The sequence below is a fragment of the Cydia amplana genome, chromosome 24, assembly GCF_948474715.1.
Source record: "Cydia amplana chromosome 24, ilCydAmpl1.1, whole genome shotgun sequence".
Classification (NCBI taxonomy): Eukaryota; Metazoa; Arthropoda; class Insecta; order Lepidoptera; family Tortricidae; genus Cydia; species Cydia amplana.
Genome location: NC_086092.1, coordinates 4,725,704 through 4,737,912, shown reverse-complemented (window position 1 = coordinate 4,737,912; position 12,209 = coordinate 4,725,704). Strand labels below are relative to the sequence as shown.

The following is a 12,209-nucleotide window of genomic DNA, read 5'->3' as shown; positions in this document are numbered from 1 at the left end:
CAAGGCGTATAGGCTAGCGGTAAGCAATTGCAAAGGGCTAGCCTTATTTTTGGCTGAGCTTTTCGGTAAGGGTACGTCAAATGAATGGGCTTGCAGTTCAAAAGGGAGAGTCTTATAATGTGTTAGCCGTGTGTAAGGGACGCCCATTGAAAGGCTTTTCTCGCGGAAAGGGTTGATCGGTCCCTGCTACTAACATGCTCAGTAGATGTCCCATTATGGAAAGGTCTTATAACTACCATAAAATGCAAGATTGGTTCATTTAAATAGGAAAAACCTAGAATTTTAAGAGTGACTCACTCAGGAGACCGTAACCTTAGCAACGTGTGACAAGAAAAACCAAAAACCGGCCAAGTGCGAGTTGGACTCGCGCACGGAGGGTTCCGCACCATCAACAAAAAATAGAGCAAAACAAGCAAAAAAAGGGTCACCCATCCAAGTACTGACCGCGCCCGACGTTGCTTAACTTCGGTCAAAAATCACGTTTGTTGTATGGGAGCCCCACTTAAATCTTTATTTTATTCTGTTTTTAGTATTTGTTGTTATAGCGGCAACAGAAATACATCATCTGTGAAAATTTCAACTGTCTAGCTATCACGGTTCGTGAGATACAGCCTGGTGACAGACGGACGGACAGCGAAGTCTTAGTAATAGGGTCCCGTTTTTTACCCTTTGGGTACGGAACCCTAAAAAGTTGATTAACCCATGGTTCTGGCCGTGTCAGTGTTGAAGAAACTGTGTGGTGTAGGGCTCTTGCGCCGTGGTCCCGGACTGCGCGCGCGCGCTGGCGCAGCTGCCCGCGCCCGCGCGCCGCGCCGTGCCCCAGCCCGCGCCGGTCTGCCACCACGACAACTACGCCGCCGGTAACATTGCTATACTTGGTCAAGCAGATCTTGTCAGTAGAAAAAGGCGGCAAATTTGAAAAATTTAGGCGCGAAGGGATATCGTCCCATAGAAAGTTTGAATTTCGCGCCTTTTTCGACTGACAAGATTTGCTTGACCAAGTATCTATCTATCTAATCTATCTAATACCTTTAAACGAGCAATTCTTGTTTATTTATATATATATATATATATATATATATATATATTTCATTTCATAAACGGCTCTAACGATTTCGATGAAATTTACTATATGGGGGTTTTCAGGGGCGAGAAATCGATCTAGCTAGGTCTTATCTCTGGGAAAACGCGCATTTATGAGTTTGTATATGTTTTCCGAGCGAAGCTCGGTCACCCAGATATTATACTAATAATCTTGCTAATTCTCTTTGTAAACTTTACATTTCACACTTAAACTCCTTTCATTTCATTAGATATTGTATTTATTACTCATAAGGAATCGTCCAGAAATCTAAATATTTTTGAGTAATATTGTTGTTTTTAGCTTTCCCGCTTTGATTTTTTTTATCCCCCCTATCCCCCCATCGTGAAATTTCGTGATATTTTCTCTCTCTAAACGATCACATGATTTCTAGACGACCCCTAACGCTCGCATCCAGCCCGCCAGTCGACCACCACACAAACTATGCTGCTGATAACAGAATATAGCTAGCTGAAGCGATTAATGGGGTTGGCCGACAGATGGCGCCATCATAGCTTGCCCTGTCAATCCCTAGAATTGTGTCAAAATTTTGTTTTTTTAATGCCCTGGATGCCAGCCCTTTAAGCCAAATCTCATAGAAAAAGGGGCAAGCGCCATCTATGCAAACCTTTGACAGTTGCCAACCTAATAGCGTTATTCATAAACGGCTACTAACTTAATCAGTTGATGACCATCGTTTGTCCCTAATCTGTCGTTATGCCATAGAGAGGGACAAACGATGACCATCAGCTGATTAACTCAACAGATGTTTATGAATAACGCCGTAATTTTCTAACCCCTCATAGTCAATAGTCTAACCCAGCGGTCGGCAACCTTTTAGCAGCCAAGGGCCACATAGTAGTTAACGAAGTTGACGCGGGCCGCACTTTGTTTAATATTTATGACTTTATCACACATTGTCGTTTGTCAATATTACATAATAAATAGCCAGGGAGGCTCGCGGGCCGCTAGTGACAGGTTCACGGGCCGCAGCACAGAATAACTAATAGTACTACCGTACAGAAAATTCACTCCTTTACAAAAGTCAGATTAGGTATAAAATTACACCTATATCGCCGCCTGCAAGCAAAATTGAAACTTATAACCGCGCACGAACCGTGAATCTCCTTTGCGCGCCGCAGTTTTATGACCGAGCTGTGAGTGTCGGCACGGGGTTATCACTTGACAAGTTTTTATACCAGCACCCACTGATTTATTATTTTTAAGATAAATATGTAGGGAATTACAAACGTTGATTATGTAAACATACATATTTTATCCGGAGATAGTATGCCTGAATCTCACGGAAGTAAGTTTCGAAGCCATTGTGTATTTTCAATTTTGCGCGAGCGCTACGTAACACGACTATCGTGCGCGCCGAGCGGCAGCCCACTGCCATACGCCTGTCCGATGGGCGCGCCGGCCAAATGTACCTAAACTGCGGAGTGACACACCCCTGGCCGCAGGTTGCCGACCGCTGGTCTAACCCCTCATAGTCCATAATATCAATAATAATTAATTCTTTCGTAGCGGAAATGTCGACCCCATACGCACGGCGCGGCCGCGGTATCGCCAGGAACAGTCGCTTTGTCGTACCACCGTCACAAGTACAGGTACATTACTTCTAGTTACCCCCGTGGTGTTGGCACCTACAATTTACAATACAATACAAATCCTCTTTTCACACCACCTATTCGGAAAAGAGCTTTTTCTTCCCTGCTAGGAGGGATCAAAGTGGCACTTTTCCTCCATGCTAGGAGGGATCAATGTGACACTTTTCTATTTTAGCACACTATTTTTACATTTTTTTGCACATTATTTTTTTAGCTTCAATAATCTGTTTAAGCATCAGATTGTGTCAACACTAAGATTTTTTTATTATTCTCATAGTTGATGTGAAAATCAGTATGTGTCAACGGTATCAAAATTATTTCGTCTTGGGCGTTAACACTTTAATCCCTCATTACGCTCAGGATTCAATGTATATTTTGATCCCTTGTAACACTAACTACTATTATTGCACAACCTCAGAATAAATGTACATGGAAACACAAAATTTGTATTTTGTATTATTTAATAATAGGTGAAGACAGAGGTAAACAACAGGCGGCCTTATCGTTAAAGAGCGATCTCTTCCAGACAACCTTACTTAATTTACTTATATTCACTTCACTTATGCTTGAAATAATTTTAAATATACGCAGCGTAATAACTTTAGCATTACTAAAACGGAGATTAATACATATAATAAACATAGACAGCAGTTATTTTTAGATACAATTTCTATTTTAAAACCGGTATTAAACTATAAAGAGTAGGTTATTTGATTGTGACGTCACATGCTAGTGTTTCATATAAATTCCATAGTAGCAAAATCGTTTTGACAGTTCGAAAAAAGAAACTGATTTGACTAGTGGTCAATTACCCTATTGGATTGTACAGTCAGCAAAACTATGACTATTAATTTACAAAGGCAAATGTTTTATAATGTTCATTTCATTGCACCCAGGACCTCACAGGCTTGAACGTCGAGATGGTTTTCCAAGACAACCTGCTCGAGCAACCCGCGCTCAGTGCTCGCCAGATGCTGGACCCCAGACTCTTATTCAATACCCCGCCGCAGCAGATGCAGACTGATGGCAACCATTAAGGCTGTGTGACAATGGCGGCTATAGGACAACCTGCTCGAGCAACCCGCGCTCAGTGCTCGCCAGATGCTGGACCCCAGGCTCTTATTCAACACCCCGCCGCAGCAGATGCAGACTGATGGCAACCATTAAGGCTGTGTGTAACAATGGCGGCTATAGGACAACCTGCTCGAGCAACCCGCGCTCAATGCTCGCCAGATGCTGGACCCCAGGTTCTTATTCAATACCCCGCCGCAGCAGATGCAGACTGATGGCAACCATTAAGGCTGTGTGTAACAATGGCGGCTATAGGACAACCTGCTCGAGCAACCCGCGCTCAATGCTCGCCAGATGCTGGACCCCAGGTTCTTATTCAATACCCCGCCGCAGCAGATGCAGACTGATGGCAACCATTAAGGCTGTGTGACAATGGCGGCTATAGGACAACCTGCTCGAGCAACCCGCGCTCAGTGCTCGCCAGATGCTGGACCCCAGGCTCTTATTCAACACCCCGCCGCAGCAGATGCAGACTGATGGCAACCATTAAGGCTGTGTGTAACAATGGCGGCTATAGGACAACCTGCTCGAGCAACCCGCGCTCAGTGCTCGCCACATGCTGGACCCCAGGCTCTTATTCAACACCCCGCCGCAGCAGATGCAGACTGATGGCAACCATTAAGGCTGTGTGACAATGGCGGCTATAGGACAACCTGCTCGAGCAACCCGCGCTCAGTGCTCGCCACATGCTGGACCCCAGGCTCTTATTCAACACCCCGCCGCAGCAGATGCAGACTGATGGCAACCATTAAGGCTGTGTGACAATGGCGGCTATAGGACAACCTGCTCGAGCAACCCGCGCTCAGTGCTCGCCAGATGCTGGACCCCAGGCTCTTATTCAACACCCCGCCGCAGCAGATGCAGACTGATGGCAACCATTAAGGCTGTGTGTAACAATGGCGGCTATAGGACAACCTGCTCGAGCAACCCGCGCTCAATGCTCGCCAGATGCTGGACCCCAGGTTCTTATTCAATACCCCGCCGCAGCAGATGCAGACTGATGGCAACCATTAAGGCTGTGTGTAACAATGGCGGCTATAGGACAACCTGCTCGAGCAACCCGCGCTCAATGCTCGCCAGATGCTGGACCCCAGGTTCTTATTCAATACCCCGCCGCAGCAGATGCAGACTGATGGCAACCATTAAGGCTGTGTGACAATGGCGGCTATAGGACAACCTGCTCGAGCAACCCGCGCTCAGTGCTCGCCAGATGCTGGACCCCAGGCTCTTATTCAACACCCCGCCGCAGCAGATGCAGACTGATGGCAACCATTAAGGCTGTGTGTAACAATGGCGGCTATAGGACAACCTGCTCGAGCAACCCGCGCTCAATGCTCGCCAGATGCTGGACCCCAGGTTCTTATTCAATACCCCGCCGCAGCAGATGCAGACTGATGGCAACCATTAAGGCTGTGTGTAACAATGGCGGCTATAGGACAACCTGCTCGAGCAACCCGCGCTCAATGCTCGCCAGATGCTGGACCCCAGGTTCTTATTCAATACCCCGCCGCAGCAGATGCAGACTGATGGCAACCATTAAGGCTGTGTGACAATGGCGGCTATAGGACAACCTGCTCGAGCAAACAGATGCAGACGGATGTCAACCATTAAGGCTGTGTGCGTGAGAGAGGTGCCCGCCTGGCGGCATGTACATATAGTTATAATGTTTGAGTCGCACTAAAAAATATTGGGAACCCTCGAGTGAGGCAAAGCTACAATGTAAATGTGACGTCCCACGGATAAAGGTACCTTATGGCCGTTGGCGCTTACGCTATTCTTAACGCCGCTCCGCCGCCGCGCGCTATTATTATTGCGGCGCTATGCGACGTAAGCGCCAACTGCCATAAGGTACCTTTTGCCGTGGAACGTCACAAATAGTTACTTAATATTCTGTGACAACTATAGGTCTACCGTTTAACTGAGGCGGTTGGTAAGAAGTTATTATGGACTACGGATTGATAAACAATTGAAAAATAAGTAGTTAAGTCATAAATAAAATACCTACCATTTGCTAGACCTATAGTTTTTCCACCCTCGAATGTTTCCAAACTTACATATATATATTTGTTTATAAATAAAATAAATTCTACGTATATATGCAATGTGTATTTACCTTAGTCATATAAGTGCAATACGATAAAATGTTTACTTACAGTAATAAATAGTTATAAAGTTGGATTTTTAAAGCTTTTATTTTACTTATAATGTCCGTATATACCTACATATAACTAAAACTAAGTCATAAACTGAATCACCTAACCCTGCATAAGAGTAGGTACCTAAGTTAGTACCTACCTACCTTAAGTAATAAGTTGTCTTAAAGTTTTGCTAACCATATTTCGACCACTTTTTAGTCCACAAAACCCGCATAAGATGAAATTTGACAATCCTAAAATCGAGCTTATCTGATGATTGAGACCGAAAGTAGTAGGTACTAAATGTTTATTACCACTCTAGTTACCACCAACTTGTTACCAGTGGTAACTACTCGGGAATTTTTCGCCCACCTTTTACCACTGGTAAAAGAATCCCAGTAGACATAGGAAAGTGTATTAAAAATATCGCACCCTCGTTGAATATTGATTTGGTAGAATCATTTTGATGATGTAGGTAGTAGACGATTGTTTAAGGACCAGTACCGTCGACTACCTATAGAAATTTGTGTCAAAAACTAAATGTTTGAGAAAAACTTTTATGATTTTATTGGTTTGAACTCGTGTAGGTACGTGAAATGTGAACAAATAATACTACCCTCAATTTCTATCTTCTAATAGACAACACAAGAGTTTCTATCTTCTAATATTAGGGTTGATTATTTTTACACGACTTCGGTAGCAAACAAATACAATCTGTAAGGCTAAGATGGCCGGCTCTTTATCATTTGTCACCATGGCTGTCACGTTCTAACAAATAGGTAAGTGCGAAAGTGACGCATAGCATGACAAGTGATAAAAATGCGACCATGATACGCCGCCTGGCTGATGTAATGCAGATTCTTTATCGCTACAGGTACTTACAGTGCGTTCCAGCTAGAACTCTGGCAAACATACCTTTAAATATGAAAGTATTTCTTTATATAGGTACTTAGGTTTGAAAAATTTTACTACGCTTACGCCCATACCCATATGAGTACCTAGGTGACCTGGGCTCGCCTAATATCATCCAACGGAACGTGTGTGGTGAACATTTCGATTTCTCTAGTCGTTGCAGTACCTACATGAGAAACAATTCATCAGTTTTTCACAACCTTTTCCCATTGGTCACTCTCGATGTCGATATACTGCGTCGCACACCCACTAGTTGCCAGACTTGGATTTCGTAACATTCCGCCACCCGCTGGCGTTCAGTCATCCCACCATGGACTCAAAGAAAAAAAACAAGACCCGCTCTTCAAAGGCTGGGATCATTTTCCCCGTCGGCCGCATCCATCGGCTGCTAAAAAACGGGAACTATGCGAGGAAAGTCGGCGTTGGAGCAGCTGTGTACCTCGCTGGGGTTGCAGAGTATTTGGCAGCTGAGATTCTGGAGTTAGCAGCGCAAGCGGCCCAGGATAATAGCAGAAGTCGGGTAGCTCCGCGCCATATCCTGCTAGCAGTCAAGAATGATGATGAGCTCCGGAAACTCCTGGCTGGCGTCGTTATCTCTGAAGGCGGGGTGCTGCCCTCCATACGTAAGGAGCTGCTGCCGAAGAAGACGAATAAACCGGGGTCGCAAGAAGATTGAGAACAATGCCTGATTGTGTGATCTAGTCCGACAAGTTTCTAGTGGAACGAAGACACCGGCGCTTTTTGCCGTGAGATTGAAGATTAGAGAGAAGATTTAAAAAAATGTGAAGCGTTTAAATGCGAGGAGAAATCTGTGAAGAATAATATATGAATAGTTTTAAGTAATGAATTTAATTTTGCCTGCTAATTTATAAAAAACAAATGTCCTTTTCAGGACAGAACATCTTCATTGTTTCTGTAACACGTCAATCGAAAGGTTCAATCGAATAAGTACGCAAAATGCATTCCAGTTGCAATATTTATTAGAACTGCAGTTAATATAAAAATGCGACTATAAATCACTCGTTTGAAATAGCTACCTACACTGAATGCCGCCGTAGACGTCAACTGTGGCGCGCGGGGCTACAGCCCATTATCAAGTTTATCAACTTTCGTGCATTGCGAAGGTTCACTACGAAACTAACAAACTAATAACGCTTAAATTATGTTTTCTCGTGATCCTACCTACTATTTTTTGTGATCCTACGAGTAATTTATAAACAAATGAGGCTAGCTGTGCTGAAAGGAGTCTTCCGTCAAGGTTTTTATGTTAGAGCTCATTGCCTCCAACCTCTCTCCGATTTCTGAGATTTTTTCATTTGCTGGCTGTGGCCGTGCTTCGAGGTTCTGCTGGCTCTTTAGTTCTTCGGTGGATTGCGTGAGGTGGTCAATCCGTTGCGTTAGCCTCTTGGTGAATGGCTTGGCGTGCCTGTCATGGTCGGCCGGAGCCCCTCGATTGTTTTCGGGATCTCCGCCGTCGTTTTGGCTAGGTCGTCCAGGGTTTTCCTCATTTGGTCGATCTGATTTGAGACGCTGAAAGGAGTCGTGAAATGTCCAGTACATACTGTAGGTAGGTAATATTCCACGACTTCTCTTTCCGCACAGACTAAGAAAGAATAAGTACCGGGTAGCACCATAGGTAGTATAATCGATTGACGCTAGAGAAACATCAAAATTTTGTAGCCCTGAAAAGGGCTTTGTCAGAGATTCACTTCTTACTTAAATATATTTACATTAGCAGCTATTTCTTCTTCACGCGCGTTCTCCCCGCACCCTCCTCGCTAGCTGGATATCCTTCGGCATAATCGTGACGCGCTTAGCGTGGATAGCGCACAAGTTCGTGTCTTCGAACAGTGCTACTAGATACGCTTCGCTCGCTTCTTGAAGAGCCGCCACGGCCGAGCTCTGGAACCTCAAGTCCGTTTTGAAGTCTTGTGCGATCTCACGAACGAGTCGTTGGAAAGGCAGCTTTCTAACAAGGAGTTCTGTGCTCTTCTGGTATCTTCTTATTTCTCGAAGCGCGACCGTGCCCGGTCTGTATCTGTGTGGTTTCTTCACTCCGCCGGTCGCCGGGGCGCTCTTCCGTGCTGCTTTTGTGGCCAACTGCTTTCGCGGGGCCTTCCCTCCTGTGGATTTCCGCGCTGTTTGTTTCGTACGAGCCATTTTGTTAAATGATTTCTAACTTAACCTAACTTAACTATAGTGTGTGTATAATATTAATATAATGTACTGTCTTGCTTTGTGCGAGGAATCTAGTATGCGTGTCGTTTATATAGTCTAGCTTTGCCCCCACTATGATAAGTGTCAGATGTTTTATTGCAAATGAGGGTAGATTGATTTTCTTAAAATTCAAGTACCCACGCCTACACAATGCTTAGCCGTTAATTTACCGTTACTTTATTTAACCGCAATGTTGGAAGGTAATGTATTATATACCTATATAATGATATGTACCTACTTACCTACCTTTAGATTTAGGTTTATGATTCATGAACATACTACCTAATAAAAAACTTCACCAATCCACAAAACGCCACTACAAAGAGTCAACTTAATAGAACGAAATTAAGTATTTGCTTAGGTACAAGTAAGTTAAGATATTAATGTTAGGACAGTAGGTACGTATTAGAGAGACAGTTAGGTATTGTCGGTATTGCATAATTATTTATGCGTTAGAAAAAATAACATTTTATCATACTTAAGATTGAGACAACTTAGATAATGTTATCAGTTTCATGTGCAGTAGGTACACGAGTGTCAGGTGACGACTCGTAGTACGTAAGGTACTCTCGTAAGTAGGTATAAACCAATAACGTACCAACTGCAACAGGTGGTATGTTGGTATACTTAGGTACCAGTTAACAGGACGTCAATATTAGAGATAGTTACGCATTTTCTCTAAGAGAACCTTTATCAGCTCTGGCTTGACTTCGTATATTTTTGATTCACCACCACTGATGGGTACTTCCATATTACTTTGCTCTTTGGGTACTTCTTAAGACTATATTTTGAGGTAATTGACGTCTGTGCGAAACACGAAAAACTGCGGCCCTGAAAAGGGCCTTGTCTTGTCAAACTATAATTAATTAGTTACATTCCGATGCTTGATGCTGATTTTTAAACGTACGTAACCCTAACCTAACTAACTTAACCTAACCTAACTAAGCTTCCAAATCGCTGTCTTATTTTCTGCAAACAGGGTTGAGTCGACTCTGCTTTTATAGGATTAGCGGGAAAGGTTTTTTGTTAATTTGAGGGTGGATTAGATTAACAAAAGTATAACTACCCGCTGTTTTAAATTTAGTGATGCTCAATAACCGTTGTTTATTTTATTTAAAAATTGTACCATCAACACCGAAATGTGCGTACAAATTCATACGAAAACACTAAGATTTTCAAAAATACCCATTACTTTGAACAAACGTACCTTTAGTAACAACAGTGTGGTGTTTACTGTACCTACTTAAGTATTGCTAAGATAATTAATAATTATACACCACACCAGCTCGGAAAGGCTTACTTTGCACTTCAAAAACTGATAGCAAAGTTGCATTTTATTCATATGTGAGGCAAAGCAATCAAAAGCAAATTTTGAGTTGTTTTCTTATGTTTGCTGGTAGAATTGACTTTTAAATGATGATTTTGGATGATAAATATTTAATAACATTCATTTGGATTTGATTTGGTTTGATTTTGTTTGATATTTTACATTTAATATTTGCTTCGGGTTGGTGTGGTGAAAAATTTTGTGTTTCACTCGGGGGCAAAGTTGTTGTTTAACCCTCGTGCTTTGAAACCCTCGCAACGCTCAAGATTCCATTTTTCGAACCACTCGCTATGCTCGTGGTTCAATTTTGGAATCTTTTGCTTGCTCGGGTATCAATATTAGCACGAGCGGTTAAACAACAACTTTGCCCCCTTGTAAAACAAATAACTATTACTTTCCTTTTCATATACACACTAGGTAGGTACCTACTACAGGCCACACAATCATTTACGCTGTGTGCATTGAATTCATATGTATAGGTACATAGGTACCCATAACATAATAAATATAAAATAACAACAAATAACAATATTAACCCTAGCTGACAGGGTAGCACACTAGTTTTTATTTTGAGTTTCATACTTACGTCTACCTACTACCTAATAGTCTTATTACGTACTGAAAGAAATGAATTTCCGGAAAGGAACGAAGGAATTATATACCTACTAGCTTTTGCCCGCGACTTCGTCTGCGTAGAATCAGTAACATCAGCTAAAGTAAGTATAGCGACTGGATAAAGTGTAATAGCAATCATTCAATTTGAGCATTGCTTTTCTAATTTCCACCTCCCTTTTCACCCTGTCTAGGGATGACTTCCGACATAAAAACTATCCTATGTCCTTCCCCGGGACTCAAACTATCTCTATGCCAAATTTAAACTAAATCCGTTCAGCGATTTAAGCGTGAAGAGGTAACAGACGGAAAGACACACTTTTGCATTTATAATATTAAATATGGATGAGTATGGATTGGCATTAAAGGCCTGTGCACACTGGATTCGTGGGCGTGCGTACAGTACAGATTCTTGTGAGAGACGGCACACCGCTTGCGTGACGTGTGTGCGCGGCTCAAATATTTTAGCACACGCCCACGTCTACGCATTCGCACACGCAGGCGATGTGCTCTGGCTTTTCATGTTTGCTTCTGCTCCGCACACGCGTACCAAGTATCTGGCATTCTCACTTGTACGAGAAAAACCAAGTTCCCGTACAAGTGAGAATCCTGTACCGGAGACTTGGCACGCGTGTGCGGAGCCACAGCCAACAATGTGTCTTCGACAATTTTATGAAAAGTAGGCACCGAGCGGTACCACACTATTAAAAACTGGTAACCTGGTAAACTGGTAACCTGTAAAAAGTACAGTGATTTCGATTGACGTCTGTGCGAAACACGAATAATTGCGGCCCTGAAAAGGGCCTTGTCATCATGCAGCATTCACATTACCAAACCATAATCAACTCAATAAATAATTTATCACATTCGAGTCTATCCACCGAAACCATACAACGTCCTGCCTTGCCTCTTCAGCGCGTAGACTACGTCCATGGCCGTAACGGTCTTCCTCTTGGCGTGTTCCGTATACGTCACGGCATCTCTGATCACGTTTTCTAAGAACACCTTCAGCACGCCGCGAGTTTCTTCGTAAATGAGGCCGGAAATTCTTTTAACGCCGCCACGGCGTGCAAGCCTTCTTATCGCTGGCTTGGTGATCCCCTGAATGTTGTCGCGGAGAACTTTCCTGTGGCGCTTGGCGCCTCCTTTCCCGAGCCCCTTGACTCCTTTGCCACGGCCGGTCATTGCGAGATGTTTACAGTTCGGCGGTTGATATGAGACTGCGCTCGGCGCGGCGCGCC

General features: G+C 43.4%; 4 protein-coding genes across 4 annotated transcripts in view; 2 read left to right on the top strand and 2 right to left on the bottom strand.

The window, feature by feature from the left end:
- Positions 1-3,731, top strand: part of LOC134659008 (zinc finger protein Xfin) — a 52,105-nt gene extending 48,374 nt beyond the window's left edge. The window contains exons 27-29 of the mRNA XM_063514615.1: positions 746-860; positions 2,612-2,694; positions 3,591-3,731. Of these exons, the coding sequence (XP_063370685.1) occupies positions 746-860; positions 2,612-2,694; positions 3,591-3,731 (339 nt within the window). The remainder of the gene's footprint in view (positions 1-745; positions 861-2,611; positions 2,695-3,590) is intronic.
- A 3,380-nt stretch (positions 3,732-7,111) lies between these two features.
- Positions 7,112-7,488, top strand: LOC134659344 (histone H2A-like). The gene has a single exon (XM_063515008.1). The coding sequence runs from the start codon at positions 7,123-7,125 to the stop codon at positions 7,486-7,488; it is 366 nt and encodes a 121-aa protein (XP_063371078.1). The 5' UTR covers positions 7,112-7,122.
- Positions 7,489-8,484: 996 nt separating this feature from the next.
- On the bottom strand, positions 8,485-9,045 carry LOC134659343 (histone H3-like). Its single transcript, XM_063515007.1, has one exon. The coding sequence runs from the start codon at positions 8,970-8,972 to the stop codon at positions 8,562-8,564; it is 411 nt and encodes a 136-aa protein (XP_063371077.1). The 5' UTR covers positions 8,973-9,045; the 3' UTR covers positions 8,485-8,561.
- A 2,708-nt stretch (positions 9,046-11,753) lies between these two features.
- Positions 11,754-12,168, bottom strand: LOC134659110 (histone H4-like). The gene has a single exon (XM_063514721.1). It carries the CDS (start codon positions 12,151-12,153, stop codon positions 11,842-11,844), a length of 312 nt encoding a protein of 103 aa, XP_063370791.1. The 5' UTR covers positions 12,154-12,168; the 3' UTR covers positions 11,754-11,841.
- Positions 12,169-12,209: the final 41 nt, after the last annotated feature.